At 42.6% G+C, this 15,530-nt stretch overlaps 1 protein-coding gene across 2 annotated transcripts in view; it reads right to left on the bottom strand.

Moving 5' to 3' along the window:
- The window catches only part of LAMA3 (laminin subunit alpha 3), a 308,158-nt gene that overhangs the window by 173,806 nt on the left and 118,822 nt on the right, over nucleotides 1–15,530 (bottom strand). For both annotated transcript variants that reach the window (XM_066246337.1, XM_066246338.1), the window contains exon 12: nucleotides 10,089–10,223. In XM_066246337.1, coding sequence (XP_066102434.1) covers nucleotides 10,089–10,223 — 135 coding nt within the window. The remainder of the gene's footprint in view (nucleotides 1–10,088; nucleotides 10,224–15,530) is intronic.

Below are 15,530 nucleotides of genomic sequence, written 5' to 3'. Positions count from 1 at the left end.
TGTTAAGGACTTATACAATGAAAACTATAAACCATTGTTAAGGGAAATTGAAAAAGACATTATGAGATGGAAGAATATTCCTTGTTCTTGGTTAGGTAGAATAAATATAATCAAGATGGCCATATTACCCAAAGCTATATACAAATTTAATGCAATTCCCATCAAAATTCCAATGACATTTTTTAAAGAAATGGAGCAAAAAGTAATCAGATTTATATGAAACTATAAAAAGCCTCGAATAGCCAAAGCAATCCTATAGAAAAGGAATGAAGTTGGGGGCATTACAATACCTGACTTCAAACTCTATTATAGGGCCACAACAATCAAAACAACATGGTATTGGCAGAAAAATAGACACTCAGACCAATGGAACAGAATAGAAAGCCCAGAAATAAAACCACATATATATAGTTAAATAATTTTTGATAAAGGGGCCAACAACACACAATGGAGAAAAGAAAGCCTCTTCAACAAATGGTGCTGGGAAAACTGGAAAGCCACATGCAAAAGAATGAAGCTGGACTACAGTTTGTCCCCCTGTACTAAAATTAACTCAAAATGGATCAAAGATCTAAACGTAAGACCTGAAACAATAAAGTACATAGAAGAAGACATAGGTACCAAACTCATGGACCTGGGCTTTAAAGAGAATTTTATGAATTTGACTCCACAGGCAAGAGAAGTGAAAGCAAAAATTAATGAATGGGACTACATCAGACTAAGAAGTTTTTGTTCAGCAAGAGAAATTGATAACAAGATAAACAGCCAACTAATTGGGAAATGATATTTTTAAACACCTGCTCAGATAAGGGCCTAATATCCAAAATATACAAAGAACTCATAAAACTCAACGACAAACAAACAAACAATCCAATAAAAAAATGGGAAGAGGATATGAATAGACACTTCTCCCAGGAAGAAATACAAATGGCCAACAGATATATGAAAAGATGCTCATCTTCTTTAGTTATTAGAGAAATGCAAATCAAAATTGCAATGAGATACCACCTCACACCTGTTAGATTAGGTATTATTAACAAGACAGGTAATAGCAAATGTTGGAGAGGTTGTGGAGAAAAAGGAACCCTCATCCACTGTTGGTGGGAATGTAAAGTAGTACAACCATTATGGAAGAAAGTATGGTGGTTCCTCAAAAAACTGAAAATAGAACTACCTTATGACCCAGCAATCCCTCTACTGGGTATATACCCCAAAAACTCAGAAACATTGATATGTAAAGACACATGCAGCCCCATGTTCATTGCAGCATTGTTCACAGTGGCCAGGACATGGAAACAACCAAAAAGCCCATCAATAGATGACTGGATAAAGAAGATGTGGCACATATACGCTATGGAATACTACTCAGCCATAAGAAATAATGACATCGGATCATTTATAGCAAATTGGTGGGATCTTGATAACATTATACGGAGTGAAATAAATCAGAAAAAACCAGGAACTGCATTTTTCCATACGTAGATGGGACATAAAAGTGAGACCAAGAGACATTGATAAGAGTGTGGTGGTTACGGGGGGAGGGGGGAGAGGGAGAGGGAAGGGGGAGGGGGAGGGGCACAAAGAGAACTAGATAGAGGGTGACAGGACAATCTGACTTTGGGTGATGGGTATGCAACATAATTGAACTTTAAGATAACCTGGACATGTTATCTTTGAATATATGTATCTTGATATACTGATGTCACCCCATTAAAAATAAATACAATAAAAAAAATTAACTCAAAATAGAAAAAAAAATTTAAAAACTATGACAAGAAGAAAAACCATAGAAAAAGATAAAAAAGAAAAAAAAATTGAATACAAAATACCCACAAAAAATAAGAATAAAAAATATAAAAATTAAAACAAAATTTAAAAGATACAAAGAAAAAAAGGGAAAGAGAGGAAAAATAAATTTTAGTTTTGAGAGGTTTCTTCCAGTAGGTGTTGCTGTATTATAAGTTTAGCTCTGTGAAGTTCCTAGGCTGTCCTCTGCTGAGATGGTGCTGTCACAATGACGTAGGGAGGACTGCAGTAGTATTGGTGGGTGGGGTGTGTTGTGAGGGCCTTACAAGCTTTGTCTTTCTGGCTTCATGGCTCTAGCAATGGCGATCTCAGGGCTCCAGGCACCCCTCCCCATGTCTCAACAGACCCAGGGGCCAGACATGGAACATCTCTGTTCTTCAGGGGAGAGAGTAGCTCTGAAGAGCTAGCTGTGGGGTTTGTCTCTGCCACTCTCAGTACCACGGGGTGAGGGAGGCAGGATCAAGGAGGCTGGGGGCCATACTTTAGTTTTCTCTGTCTCTGCCAGGTGTGGGCTACAGACAGACTGCAGGAACACTGGCCATGACCCCGCACCCTGACCACTTCAGTTTATCTTCCCCTCTGCCCCTCTGTCTCACTACTCCTTCTGGCAGAAGGAGACCCAGTCATTCTGAGTTTCCCTCTCCATACCCCTCAGACAAAATCCAGAGAGCTTGAGCTTCCCTCTTCCCCATAGTCCAGCAGAGAAAAAAAAATCAGTCACACTGGGTTTGTCTCCTTCTCAAAGACCACTGGGAAAGCATTTTATCTTCGGCCCCCTTTTCAACCCATCCCAGTTTTAATCCATTTGGTGTGTGGCTCTTTCAGGCACACCTGCGAGCCCAGCTGGGGTTCCTTTGCTGCATTATTCCTTTGTTCAATTTGTTGAAATTTCAAGGAGAGAGATCACGAGTATCTCTCATGCTGCCATTACTCTGACCCATTTTCTTATTCTAATAGTCATTCTCTCAGCACTCTCTTGAGTTGGGTAGGAGTCTTTGCCCTGCATTGAATGGTCTCTGACTGCTACACTTCTGTTTCATGTTTGTGTTCCTAGTTCCTCCCTGACTGCTAGTATCTGGCCTTGGCAACTCTCCCTCCCTTCTAATTTTATGTTTCTAACTCTCCATGGGGTTGGTTTGGAAAACAAATAACCAAACTTAGCACAATTATTATTATTATTTTTAAAGGGAATAGGCTGAAAGAGGACTTATGGGCTGGGAATTCTTTTAGTAGTAAATTACACAGATTTTAGTGCACATCTTTTTTGTATGTGCTTTTTGACTTTACAGAAGTAATAGGGGTTGGAGCATCTTATTTCTTGGTTCTCACTTTTACTCCAGACACATGAGCCAGATATCAAAATTCCAGCTAGGTTTTAATTCTAATGAAGTCCAAGATCTACTTTTTCTTTTGTTGTTTGTGCTTTTGGTGTCAAATCTAAAAGGTAATGTCTAAACTAACATCACAGAAATTTGTGTCTATGTTTTCTTCTAGGATTTTTACAGTTCTAGACCTTATATTTAGGTTTCTGATCTTCTGAGGTTAATATCTGTATATGATATAAGGTAGAATTCATTCATATTTAGTGTTATATTGATACATTTAATTTTCCTTCTGCTATTTTGCATTTTATTTTCTATAGGTCTCATGTCTTTTTGTTTTTCTAGTCTTCGTTTATTGCTTTCTTTTGTATTAAATGGGTATTTTCTAGTGTCAATTTTTACTTCTTTAATGACTTTTTAATTATTTTCGAGTTATTATCTTAGTGGTTGTTCTAGTGCTTGCAAAATACATCTTATCAGAATCTATTTCAGATTTATATTAACTTAGTTACAATGACATAGAAACATTAATCCTAGTAGCTCTGTTTCCTCTCCCTGTTTTTATGTTATTATTATTGTATATATTATGTCTATATATGAGTATACTCTTAATTTCTTTTAAACCCAATCAGGACAAGAAATAATTAAAAATATGCAATTATACTGTCCTTTGTAATACCTACAGTTATGGACTAAACTGTTCCCCAAATTCATATGTTGAAGTCCTAACCTCCAAAGGTTGGACTTTCTTTTTGGATATAGAAACTTTAAGGAGCCTGACCAGGTGGTTGCATAGTGGGTAGAGGGTCAACCGGGATGCTGAGGTCACCAGCTTGAGTGCAGGCTCATCTGGCTTTAGCATGGGTTCACCAGCTTGAGCACAGGGTCACTGGCTTGAGTGTGGGATCATAGACATGACCTCATGGTCTCTGGCTTGATTTTAAAGGTCTCTTGCTTGAGCCCATGGTCACTGGCTTGAGCAAGGGGTCACTGGCTCAGCTGGAGGCATGTGCTTCAACCCCCACCCCCAACCAAGGCACTATGAGAAAGCAATCAATGAACAGCTAAAGTGACTCAACTATCAGTTGATGCTTCTCATCTCTCTACCTTCCTGTCTGTCTGTCCCCCCACTCCTGTCTCTCTCTCTCTTTCTCTCTCTCTCTCTCTCTCTCTCTCTCTCTCTCACACACACACACACACACACACACACACACACACACAGAGAGAGAGAACCTTTAAGAAGGTAATTAAGATTAAATGGGGCCATAAGGGTGGTTCCCTAATCCTATAGAACTGGCATTCTTATAAAAGAGGAAGCAATACCAAAGATCTCTTTCTCTCATCTCTCCATACCCCTCCTCCAAACACACACAAAGGAAAGGCCATGTGAGGATATAGGGAGAAAGCAGCTGTCTACAAGCCAGGTAGAGTACTCACCAGAAATACAATTTCCTGACAATTTGGCTTTGGACTTCTACCCTCCAGAACTGTGAGAAAATAAGTGCCTGTTGTTTAAGCCACCTAGTCTGTACTATCTTGTTGAATGGTACACAGAGACTAATATACCTGCATAGTTATAAAACCAATACTAATTTTGCAAAGATTTTTCTCTTTGTCTTTCAGTATTTAAATGGTAATGTGTCTGGATATGAATCTCTTTGTATTTATCCTTCTTGAAGTTCACTGAACTTCTTAGGTATATAGATTGTTTTTCATCAGATTTAGGGAGTTTTCTGTCATTATTTCTCTGACCATTTTTTCTGGCCTTTCTCCTCTCCTTCTGCTACTCCTATTACACATATTTTGATGCACTTAATGGTGTCCCATATTTCTCTGAGGCTTTGTTAATTTATCTTCATTCTTTTCCTCTCTGTTTTTCAGACACAATAATCTCTATTGATCTATCATCAATTTTGCTGATTCTTCTGCCTGCTCAAAACCACTATTGAATTCCTCTTGTGAATTTTTCATTCCAATTACACCTTTCAACTACAGAATTTCCATTTGAAGCTGTTTAATATTTTATATCTTTTTACTGGTAATCTCCATTTGATGAGGCATTGTCATGATAACTTCCTTTAATTCATTAAAGCATGATCTCCTTTAGTTCTTTGCACATATTTATAAAAGCTCTTTTAGTCTACTAGTCCACCATCTGAGCCCATTAAAAAGCTATTTATATTGCTTGCTTTTTTCCCCCCTGTGTATGGGTCACACCTCCCTGTTTCTTTGCACATCTCACAGTTATTTTTGCAAACTAAGTATTTTAGGTAATATATTACAGCAACTCTGGCTACTGAGCCACCACCACCATCAGAATTGTTACTATTGTTTACTTGGATGGTTGTGTACTGTATTTGTTTAGTGACCTGACTGAACTATTTCTGCAAAGTCTATTTCCCCTGCAATGTTCAGGATTCTATTATTCCTACTCAGACTTTTCCCCCTTGTTTTTTTTTTTTTATTTTTTACTTTAAATGCAGATTATTTATTTATTTATTTTTATTCATTTTACTTTATTGTGTTAACATGGATTCAAGTGTCCCACTCAATATAACATCCCCATCCCCCCACCCCCGTGTCCCCCATTACATCCCCTTTGTCTCCGTCCCCCTAACTCCTCCCCATTTCCTTCTGGGATTTGCTGTCCTGTTATCTATATCTATGTGTTATGTATTTATAATTTTACTAATCCCTTCACCTTCTCTGATCCCATCCTCTCATCCCCCTTCCCTCTGACAGCTGTCCCTCTGCTCCCTGTGACCCTGCCTATCATATGATCTCACTTATATGTGGTATCTAATGAACCAAGTGAACTGAAGAGTGAAATAGAGGCAGAGGCATGGTGCCCCTTGCTTTTATTTTCTGGCCTTGCCACTTTGGTGTCACCCTTGAGTCAGTACAAGTGATTTATTGTTTGAAAGTTATACTTAAACACCCTTTCCCATTGCATATGTGTATGACTTCAAAGCTACTGTTACAGTTTGGGAAGTTTCTATTTTTTCCCTTATGTTCAGCCAGGGACTACTAGAACCACTGTGAGACCAGAGCTGAGATGAGGACCCACTTTTACTGGAGTGATATGTATCTTTACATTAGGGTCCTGGGGTTTAGAGTGGTAGTTCCTGGTCTTCTCAGCTTGCCTCCCCTAGCTTGGAATCACCACTCTATGAGCCACCTGGGGTAGAGTGATCAGGGCCCCAGTATTCTTAGTCTGAAGTGCCTGGTGTAGAGTGTCCACCATACAAGTGGTGGCTGGGTGGGGAAAGAGAGACCTGGCCCTCTCTGCTGAGCTTGCCTGGAACACAGCTTCCACACCTCAGGGCAAAGGCAATGACAAATACCAACAGCATGCCCCTCCTAGGGTAAAACTGTAGCCCCAAACTGAGAAGTTGAAAGAGAGTATACCCTCATCTTCTTGGCTATCCATGCCCAGGGTAGGGTTTCTAGAATACAGAGTTGGGGGTCAGGTAGTGAAGCTCAAATGTCATAGATTTATTGTTCTTACTGAGATTAAGATTTTCTTAAATAAATATTTATTTGCAGTATGCTCTTAGGACAATTTCCAGAGGCTTTAAATGAGTTTTTAAAGTTTTCACCCGTTAAAGTTTTGTTTTGCTGGAAAGAGGGTCTTCTGAGCTCCTTACTCTATCATTCTGGAAGTCCTACCTCCCTTTTACTTTATCCTGAATATGTCCTTATATTTTTTTTACCTGCCTTTACATTTGTTCTTTAAGTGAAGAGCTATGAAAAGAGCATTCTTAAAATGTTGTATTATGGCCCTGGCTGGTTGGTTTATGTGGATGTCCCAGGTTTGATGCCCAGTCAGGGCACACAGGAGAAGCGACCATCTGCTTCTCCACCCTCTCTCCTTCTGTCTTCCCCTCCTGAAGCTATGGTTCCATTGGTTTCAGTGAGTTGAACCTGGGTGCTGAGGATGGCACCATGGCCTCTGCCTCAGGTGCTAAAAATAGCTCAGTTGTTAAGCAATGGCCCCATATGGGCAGAGCATTGCCTTATAGGAAGCTTGCCAGGTGGATCCCAGTCAGGGCACACGCAGAAGTCTGTCTCTCTGCCTCCTCTCCTCTCACTTAATAAAAAAAAAGTGTTGTATTACTCTTTACCTTTGTATTTGTAACCACAAAAATACAATCTGACAGCCTTGCCCAAGTGAATGACTAGTTAGAATATTTTCAATTTATTCTACCAGAATAAGTCTGGAATTGTGGTTGATATTAATAAGGAGAAAAGGGAATCCTTTGAGATATTCATCCCCAAGAATATTTTGCTTTTTCTAAAAGGATGGCAGCTAAAGAAGAACTAATACAAGTGTCAGTAGATTACATAAAAAATTAACGAAAGATACTCTTGTTCACTCCTTGCCCCCAAAGAGCTTACTTACATTTAAGATATAACTGAGGGAGAATCACAAAACCAAGGGTAGCTAGAAAATGCTTGCCTATTATAGACCCAGTTTATGTATTTGGTGGAGGGGAACGAAGTAAATGCCTTGGCTGCCCCAACCGTTCTTCTCCTGCTTTTGTTGAATAGACCTCATCTTCACTACTCATAATCTTGTCTATTTCCAACATATGCTCCTCTAGGCTTGGACCCTAGTGGACCTCTGAAATGTAAGGTCTCGATCCCATCTCCTTTCTGATAATTTTTCATTTTTTCAATGAGAGACTCAGTGTTTCAAGCTTAAAATAGATATGTAGGCACCTCCAATTTGTGCACCAAAACTTCCTTATTTGGGATTTTTTCCCACAGAAACAATATTATGTACAAGAATGAGGTTACTATATCAGACCACAGAGCCAGGTTGATATACAGTCTATCTCTATTAAGATTCATACAGTTCAAACAAGTATGGGAAATGCATTGGGCATTACTATCTCTCTTTTTTAAAAATTTTTTAGTGAGAGGGCGGGAGGCAAAGAAACAGACTCCCGTATCCACCCTGACTGGGATCCACCTGGTAAGCCCACTAGGAGGCGATGCTCTGCCAATTTGGGGCCATTGCTCCGTTTCTTAGCAACCAAACCATTTTTTTAGCTCCTGGGGCAGGGACCACAGAGCCATCCTCAGTACCCGAGACCAACTTGCTCAAACTAATCAACCATGGCTACGGGAGGAGAAGAGAGAGAGAAAAGGAAGGGAAAGAAGGGATAGGGAAGCAGATGGTCACTTCTCCTTTGAACCTTGACCAGGAATCAAGCCCGGGACATCACATGCTGGACTAACACTCTACCACTGAGCCAATCACCCAGGGCCAGCATCATGGCTACGGGAGGAGAAGAGAGAGAGAAAAGGAAGGGAAAGAAGGGATAGGGAAGCAGATGGTCACTTCTCCTTTGAACCTTGACCAGGAATCAAGCCCGGGACATCACATGCTGGACTAACACTCTACCACTGAGCCAATCACCCAGGGCCAGCATTTCAACTTCTATCAGTGAATTTTTCTGGTTAAAGTCAAGGAAGAGAAATAAAAGACACCCCTTTCCCTGTCCTTATCCTCCCACCTGCGAGGTGACCAAATCTCTGTACAGAAACTGCCAAGAGCTTCTGTGGCCTTGGGGAGACAAAGGCTGAGAAGTAGAGGCAGAACATAGAGGTCCATGGACAGGGTGTGCCGGGGCCAGAAGAAAAAGGAGGGGCTTGGGAGACGGCATGCAGACATCTATGCAAACAAAGAGATCAAGGGTAATTGGGGCTACAGGCTCTTAAAATGATACAGAGGGCAATATGGGGCAGGAGAAGGAGAGTTAAGGCACAACGGCTACCATACAAGTGAGTGTCTCCCAGGCTCCAGGGACGTCACACATCAGGGCAAACATAACCTGCACAACACACACATACAGGGCAGGCACTATGGTTTGGAAACTGAGGAACAGGGGGATTCAGTAAGTTGCCTAAGTTGATTGCCAGTGCAAACCTTGTTCTGGCCACTTTACCGTCCAGCTTTGGGGAGGGGTTTTCCTGCTCCTGTCCCCCACACACAGTTCTCATTGTGGCTGACCTTGCCGGTGAGACTGCTCAGTAGCAATGCTAACCTCCTCCTGTGTGCAGAGGCTGAGAAACTAGAAACAGCACTTTCCAGAGTCTCCTGCCGCGGGGTTCTGGACATCTGGATGCCAATTGGGTTTTGCAAATAAGAAGTGCTAGAAAGGGGGGGAAGGGAAGATGGAGGCTGCCTTCCTGAGGCTTGTCGAGCACTTCCACTGCCATGCCCTGCCTGGCTTCTTGGGCCCCAAGAGATGGGTTAGCACCTAATTATCTATAGCAAGTCCCTGTCTTTCTATAACACCTGCAGAGGTGTTAAGTTCCTACCCTGAGCCCTGACTGATATCTTCTCTTCTTTCTCCTTCCTTTCTCTCCATCAACCACGGCGGGAGGAACCGTGGCAGGAGTGGGGAGAAGGCAAAGGAGGACCAGGGCAAACTCATTCACACATTTGCTCACTTACCCACCATTTACTGCATGCCTATTATGCTCTAGGGACTGGGCCAGACACCTGTAACTCCTACCCTCTGACCCTTCAGTGACTCTTGCCAGGACAGGTCACTAGGACACACAACAGTGGGGAGGGAGGAGTTTGTGGACTGGGATGTGCTGTTCCCTGTCCTTGGAATGCCCTGCTGCCCCGTTATCTACCTGGCAGGTTCCCTAAACCTGCTCAGGTCCCAGCTGCTCTCCAGAGCCAGGATCTGCAAGCACGCAGGCAGCCAACCCCCAAGCCCTGTGCCTGACTACCAGAGAGGAGGCCGGGTAGGGCTGGAAAGACAGCAGAGAGGTGACGTGGCCCAGGGCGAAGGACGTCCGGATAACGAACATGTGTATGTCAAGGGCTTACGGATTAAATGGCAGGCCACACAGCTGTGCCAGAAACAGCCTCTGCCTTTCCTCAGGAGACACTTTATCCTGCGGGGCGGATGGCCCCTCTGCGTGTTGCCCACTTACCTTGGCAGATAGGAAAGGAGTAGAACCCCAAACGGCAGGTATCGCAGCGAGGGCCCTCGACCCCCGGGCGGCACAGGCATCTTCCCTGGGCATCACAGATGTCGGGGAGAACTCCCTCCAAGTTACACTCACACCCTGTGAAGGAGAAGAGACTTTCAGAGGGGTCTCCTCCCTCCATTCCTTTGTCAGTTTCTCCCTTCCCCCAGGTTTCTGTCCTGAAAACATAGACTGTGAGTTACCTATGGCTTACAGACATTCTTAACCTCAAAGACGAACGGCTCAAAGGGAAACGCAACAAATATTCAGGAAAAGTCAGCAGTGCCACTAAGAAACATCCAGGGAGGACATCAGTTTGCAAAACATCTTTTAGACAAACTTTTAATGTCTACTCCTGTGAAAACACAGTTCCCCCCCACAAATCTGAGCTCTGTACAGTAAAACTTCAATTGAATAGATTCCCATCTATGACAATCTTAAATGGAACATATTCCTACCTTATATTTTTTTTAGAAGAAAAGAAACAAACACAAATTCAGTTCAACTATGAGCCATATGTGGCTTTGGGGGCTTCGCCTGGACTGGCCCACTTAAGCCTCCAGAGCAGGCCTGCCAAGCAGTCAGCCTGCTTTCAAGCCCGCAGACAAGTGCTTTCCCCCTCAGGACCTTCCTCTGCCTGGAATGCCCACCCTGGTTCTTTCTCAGTTCGAAGCCAACTCCCAGGAAGGTCTGCCCAACCAATCTGTACAGGCAGCTGCCGCTTCCTCTCCTAGTCTCTAGCTCAGCTGTTTGCCTTCCACAGCACTGTAACTACTGAATTCACTTTGGGCCTCGTGACTTGCTTTGAACAACAAAACGAAGAGGACGTGCTGGTGTAGGATTTCTGAACCCAGGTAACAAAGGTTCTGTGGTTTCCATCCTCATCCTCTGGGAACCCTGAGACAGCCATGCGAATACCAGTCTGGCCTCCTTGAGGACCAAAGGTCACGTGGGACAGGTGCCCAGCTGTCCTCCACAGACCCTCCAGCAAGCTCAGCAGAGAGACTGCCCAGCCAGCCCACACAATGGTGAGAAATAATCTTTGTTGTTTTAGCCACTAAGTTTTGGGGTGATCTGTTATACAGCAATAGATGAGGGAAACGCCTACCACTTAGCAAGAGGTCACCTTGGGGCCTCAGTGTCTAATATTTTTCAATAAATCATAGTTCTCAAAAAGACAAGACTCTTGTTTACTTCATTATAAATGGATTACAAATGAAGTCAAGAAAGAGTCCTGTAGGATAGGTAAGCATTTTGTAGTTGGAAAAAAAATGCTCAAAAAAGTTAATTAACTTGCACAAGGTCACACAGCCAGAAAAGTGGAGTCCCAATCTGAAGCCTAGTCTTACTGATTCTAAAGTCCATGCTAAAAATACAAGCAGATAATGGATTTTAAAAGCTATGTTCAAAGTATGTCCTATATTAGTTTCCATATTCAAACTAATCTCATATTTAAGTCATCTACATTTCTGTCAGAACTTTAGCATCTAAATCTGCAAGATGGTTTCATAAGGAAAATCTTGAAAGACTCAAAGATTTGACTGGGTTCACCCTAGTTATCAAGGAAGGGAGGTCTCATATACTTTGAAAAGATTTTCTAAAAGAGTTAAAATAACAGATAATTTTTTTTATTCATTTTTAGAGAGGAGAGAGAGAGGGAGAGAGAGAGACAGAGAGGGAGAGAGAGGAGAGAGAGACAGAGAGAGAGAAGGGGGGAGGAGCTGGAAGCATCAACTCCCATATGTGCCTTGACCAGGCAAGCCCAGGGTTTCAAACCGGCGACCTCAGCATTTCCAGGTCGACGCTTTATCCACTGCGCCACCACAGGTCAGGCATAACAGATAATTTTTAAAGTTTATCTAAATCCCACTCTTCCTGCTTTGTCCTAAACCTTTAATCTTTCAGATAAAAGGTTAATAAGAAAGTTGTGGAATTTTTTTTTTCCTAATACAGTAATTAAGAAAAGTGATCAGGGTAAATCAGAACACCTCTACTGTCTTTGCATAATCTCTAACTCATTCATCCTTAAGTCATGCAGTCAGTCACCTGATGTGACAGAAAGAGCACCGGAGATGTCCACGGGGACATTCACACGGGGAAGCCTTGGGACCCAGGTTGGCACGAGCACTGCCCTGCCCCATCATCAAACTGCCACACAAGGTCCCCATGCCATGGCCCTGTAGGCACGGAATGCCACTGGGAAGAGGAAAGTTTTACTGTCAAATACAGCCTTGGCATGAAGCCAGACATTAGAAGTCAGTAAAAAACTTGAACTTCACATTGGTGTCGAGGTCCAGGGAATCCGGATGTACCACCATTTGTAAACAGAAAGAAAACATCTAGTGCCTATGCACTTAAAAAATGGTTTCTGAAATTAACTCTTCAACATTTCCTTTTCCTTATCTAGCAAATGGTCCCAGCCAATGCCAGCGCCAGAGACCCCTGGGGCCCCTGACCTTTACTTCTCATGCCTTGTCACCAAGTTGTAGTGGTGACATCTCAGGAGTCCCTGGAGTCCTCCTCTCCTTCCAGAGCTCCAGAGCCTTCCTTCAGGACCTCACCCTTGTTTGCTCGCATTACTCTGACAGCCTCCTAACGAGGCTCTCGGGCTCTCTTCTTGCCCCTTCCAATTCACTCTCCACCCGGGTGTCACGGGTGATCTTTCTTCTCCTGTCACTTTCCAATTTAACTTCCTCAAGGGTAACCCCAAGCCTTCAGGACACAATCCAAAGTCCCTGACATGGGTGATCTAGTAGACCCTTCAAAATCCGGACTGCCAGCAGCCCACGTGGCACCTTTGTGCAAACTAGAAAAGGTCTCCCTTCCTCACGATGCTTTCCTGTTACTGGCTGTAAAAGTGTCACCGTAAATATACAAATTTTCAACGTCTTCAATGGACATGGTACGCCTTCAGATGAAGACCTATTGTGCACTATAACCTGCACATCTGAGCCTGGCTGCTCGCTCTGATCTTTTCCTCATCCTCTCCTCTCCCTCCTCCATGATTCACTTATTCCACTTCCCCCTTTCCTGTGATTCAGTCCCAATGACATACCTGCCATGCCCTCTCCTCTCCCAATGCCTTCTCTCACTGCCTCTCTGTGGGGGATAACTCCTTCATGCTCTAAGAACCAGGTCAGATGCCTCCTGCTCCTGCTCCAGGGAAGCCCTTCCAGAACCTCCCTCCCTCCCTCCCTTCTCTCCTTCCCTTCTCCCCTTCCTCCCTCCTCCCCTCCCTCCCTCCCTTCCTGTCTTCCTGTCTTCCTTCCCTCCTATCTGTAAGGGACTGGAAGGATATCATTCTTGTATGCTCCCTTGGCATTGTGTTCCCGCCTGGTCATGGCATTAATCCTGCTGTTACAACTATTTACTTGTGTGTCCCCTGCAGGGCTGGGAGCTTCCAGGGTGCAGGGACTGTGCAGCAGACAGCTGCCTTGTCAGTGCCTGGTACAGAGGAGGCACTTAATAAAAGTTGAATGAATGAAAAATATGCTGCATATTCAAGGCTAGAACTCTCTCAGTAAATGCCATTCCTTGAATTCTATAAGATCTACCGGAAAGTTCTGTCTGTTTCTATCACAACAAGTTTCGACACGTAAGCACATGTTTATTTGGTGCATGTGTGCCTCTCTATTTTTATCACTTAATGTATACATACTGACATAGCAAATTAACTAAAACAAAGTTGATTCACGTTAGTCTTATGTGTGAAGCCATAGTGTACCTATGGCTACTGATAAAGTTCATTTACGCCACTGTATTGTATACAAATTTCAACAAGGAAGAAATGCTACAGAAGCATGTAGAAATTTATTGAAAATGTTTGGTGAAGGTAAAGTTTCTGATAGGACATGCAGAAGATGGTTCGAAAAATTCAAAACAGGTGATTTCGACCTTTCTGATAAGCCACATTCTGGGCGACCATCTTTGATCGATGATGATGTTGTTAAGACCATGTTGGAGCAATATCCTTTTCTGACAACATTGGAGATCGCAGAAAGGCTTAATTCAGCTCAGCAAACCATTTCGGACCATATTCGGAAGATAGGATTGGTGTGGAAATATATTATTTAATAAAGTTTATTGACGGTAAGAAAAATTTGTATTTTGTTTTATTCCAAAAACAGACAGAACTTTCCAGTAGACCTTATATTTTACTGGCATCTACACAGAGCTTCAAATCAGAGATATCAGAATTTGCACATCCCTCTCTAAGCCTTATGTGGTGGGTCTCCACGCCCATCCACACTGACTGCCCCTCCCTGATGGGCATGAAGAAAGCCCAGTGTGGGGAGAAACACAGCGCACCCCAGTGGGTCTCTCCCCAACCACAGGGTTCTTATCCTTCGTCTCAGGCACTCTGACCTCAAAACTTTGGTAACTGCAAGCATCTCCCAAACAGGTGCTTGGCGGAATCAAAACCATTTCACAGTATTTGTCAAAAACCCTCCTGGACAGCCATTCTTCAGGCCAAATGGGCTGCTTTACATAATCGTCCTTAGTTGTTATCAGCTTCCCAGAGTGAGCACCTGAAGTCTTCCTACAGCGATTGGTTTTGCGTGTCACTGCTCTCATTCAGACTTGGAGGAATAAAAGTGTACATTTGCCTACAGGCTAGTGTCCCTCTAGAGTGCATGTTCTGCATATGCTGTCATGTTCAAAAGGAGCCCTTGAAGATCTATGTCTATTATACACTGACTTCCTGAAAATAAATCTTAAGTAGATATAACTAATCACTTGGACCCAGAAAATCCTAATTATATTTGTGGTCATGAAATATGTATACAATGAAAAATTGGCACACAATCTGATCTGCAATATTGTTCTGTCCTTTTCTTCAGAGCTTCAGTGTCTGAAGTTGAGCATATGGATTTTCTAGAGCAGTGGTTCCCAGTGTTGGCTGCACTTTGGAATCTCTGGGTACACCACCATTGCCTGGGTTTGGAATTCCCAACCCCAAAATTCCAATATAACCCCAAGATCTGTAAACTATGTCCTAAGTGCCAAATCCATCTCTGTTTTAGTAAGTAAAGCTTTACTAGAGCACAGCCAAGTTCATCATTTACATATTATCTATAGTTGCTTATACAACAAATAGCAAAGCTGAGTATTGTAACTTTACCTAAATAGTTGAAAATATTTACCACCTGATCCTTTGCAGGAAAGTTTTTCAACCACTAAATGGGAACTTTTACTAACTAGAGGAGTGGTCTTAACAAGAGACATATATCAGAATCATCTGGAGAACTTGCTCAAAAAAAAAAAAAACCCAGCCAACTAAATGGGAGATGATATTTTCAAACAACAGCCCAGATAAGGGGCTAATATTCAAAATATACAAAGAACTCACAAAACTCAGCAACAAACAAGCCAACAATCCAATTTAAAAAAGCAGGAAGAGGACAT

The sequence above is a fragment of the Saccopteryx bilineata genome, chromosome 11 (assembly GCF_036850765.1).
Source record: "Saccopteryx bilineata isolate mSacBil1 chromosome 11, mSacBil1_pri_phased_curated, whole genome shotgun sequence".
NCBI lineage: Eukaryota > Metazoa > Chordata > Mammalia > Chiroptera > Emballonuridae > Saccopteryx > Saccopteryx bilineata.
The sequence above is the reverse complement of the archived record's forward strand: the minus strand, read 5'-3'. Positions and strand labels throughout refer to the sequence as shown.